This window comes from Palaemon carinicauda, chromosome 27 (assembly GCF_036898095.1).
Source record: "Palaemon carinicauda isolate YSFRI2023 chromosome 27, ASM3689809v2, whole genome shotgun sequence".
In the NCBI taxonomy this organism is placed as follows: Eukaryota; Metazoa; Arthropoda; class Malacostraca; order Decapoda; family Palaemonidae; genus Palaemon; species Palaemon carinicauda.
Window position 1 is genome coordinate 99,576,633 of NC_090751.1, and position 2,438 is coordinate 99,579,070.

The 2,438-nt window shown below is 40.3% G+C and overlaps 1 protein-coding gene across 1 annotated transcript in view; it reads right to left on the reverse strand.

Annotated features, from left to right (window-relative positions):
- LOC137621058 (sericin-2-like) overlaps positions 1–1,065 on the reverse strand; it is a 1,125-nt gene extending 60 nt beyond the window's left edge. Inside the window, exon 1 of the mRNA XM_068351497.1 lies at positions 1–1,065. This exon is cut by the window's left edge and continues 60 nt beyond it. Coding sequence (XP_068207598.1) covers positions 1–1,065 — 1,065 coding nt within the window.
- Positions 1,066–2,438: the final 1,373 nt, after the last annotated feature.

Here is a 2,438-nt window from a genome sequence, read left to right on the forward strand (position 1 = left end):
AGCATTTTGTACTTGCCTGTAAGACTTACTATCAGTACAGGTCATCCCAGATGTATTTTGCACTTGCCTGCAAGACTTACTATCAGTACAGGTCATCCCAGATGTATTTTGCACTTGCCTGTAAGACTTACTCTCAGTACAGGTCATCCCAGAAGCATTTTGCACTTGCCTGCAAGACTTACTATCAGCACAGGTCATGCTAGAAGCATTTTGCACTTGCCTGCAAGACTTACTATCAGTAGAGGTTACGCCAGAAGCATTTTGTACTTGCCTGTAAGATTTACTCTCAGTACAGGTCATACCAAAACCATTTTGCACTTGCCTGCAAGACTTACTCTCAGTACAGGTCATGCTAGAAGCATTTTGTACTTGTCTGTAAGACTTACTATCAGTACAGATCATCCTATATGTATTTTGCACTTGCCTGCAAGACTTACTATCAGTACAGGTCATGCCAGAAGCGTTTTGCAATTGCCTGCAAGACTTGCTATCACTACAGGTCATGCCAGAAGCATTTTGCACTTGCCTGCAAGACTTACTATCAGTACAGGTCATGCTAGAAGCATTTTGTACTTGCCTGCAAGACTTGCTATCAGTACAGGTCATGCCAGAAGCATTTTGCACTTGCCTGCAAGACTTGCTATTAGTACAAGTCATGCCAGAAGCATTTTTCACTTGCCTGCAAGACTTGCTATCAGTACAGGTCATGCCAGAAGCATTTTGCACTTGCCTGCAAGACTTACTATCAGTACAGATCATGCTAGAAGCATTTTGCACTTGCCTGCAAGACTTGCTATCAGTACAGGTCATGCCAGAAGCATTTTGCACTTGTCTGCAAGACTTGCTATCAGTACAGGTCATCCCAGATGCATTTTGCACTTGCCTGTAAGACTTACTATCAGTACAGGTCATCCCAGATGCATTTTGCACTTGCCTGTAAGACTTACTATCAGTACAGGTCATGCTAGAAGCATTTTGCAATTGCCTGTAAGACTTACTATCAGTACAGGTTATGCCAGAAGCATTTTGCACTTGCCTGAAAGACTTACTATCAGTATAGGTCATGCCAGAAACATTTTGCACTTAACCAAGAAGGTATGCAAGACTTAATATTAAAACAGGTTATGTCAGAAGCATTTTGCACTTACCCAAGAAGGTATGCAACACTTGCTATTAATAAAGCTCATGCCAGACGCATTTTGCATTTAAGAAGGTATACAAGACTCTATCAGTACAGTTCATGCCAGAAGCATTTTGTATTTAAGAAGGCATGCAAGACTTACTATCAGTACAGCTTATGTCAGAAGCAATTTAAATTTAAGAAGGTATGTAAGACTCACTATCAGTATAGGTCATGCTAGGAATATTTTGCATTTAAGAAGGTATGCAAGACTTAACAGTACAGGTCATGCCAGAACCATTTTACATTTAAAAAGGTATAAAAGACACTATCAATACAGGCAATACTGGGAGTATTTTGCATCTACATAAGAAGGTATGTAACCTATTTTACCAAGTATCCATTTTCATGATTGAGGTACTTTAAGAATATCTATATCGTTCCTTCTATAATGCGAGAAGAGTGCTTTGCCACAAGCTATACTAATGGATTTATGTTTTGGTCAGAAAATATTGACATTTTATTGGATTCCAATATTTGTTTCTAAGACATTAAAGTTTTGAAGCAGCATAGATTCAAGATGGAATCAAAATTTATGTTTATCATATATATTTATTTCTACGTTGTTTATTTTATTAGTCAGATTTAATATATAATATGATTAATCTCTCTCGAATTTATTTAGGTCAGTTTAGTAGGAGTCTAATTTTTTTTTTTTTTTGTGCTGGTAAATAATTAGATATCCACACATTTTTTGTCAAGTCTCTTATGTGCTTTTTAGAACAGATACTCTTCTAGAGGGGCACTCAGTAGACCGCAGACCTCCGCCGCGGCAGCTTATACTCGTCTTATAATTGCAGAAGTAAATTAGTCCCCCGCTCAGACTCGTTAGTGCCATTAGTGTCTGCAACCTTACCATCCTTGTGAGCTAAGGTTGGGGGGTTTGGGGAGCCTATAGGTCTATCTGCTGAGTCATCAGCAGCCACTGCCTGGCCCTCCCTGGTCCTAGCTTGGGTGGAGAGGAGGCTTGGGCGCTGATCATATAAATATATGGTCAGTCTCTAGGGCATTGTCCTGATTGCTAGGGCAATGTCACTGTCCCTTGCCTCTGCCATTCATGAGCGACCTTTAAACCTTTAAAACTCGGTAGAGCGCAGACCTCCGCCGCGGCAGCTTATACTCTTCTGTCTTATAATTACAGAAGTAAACTAGAGGGGCACTCAGTAGAGCGCAGACCTCCACCGCGACAGCTTATTTCTCGACCTTTTGCTCGCCCTTGACCTTGAACTTTGACCTTAACATACATTAATTGGCATAG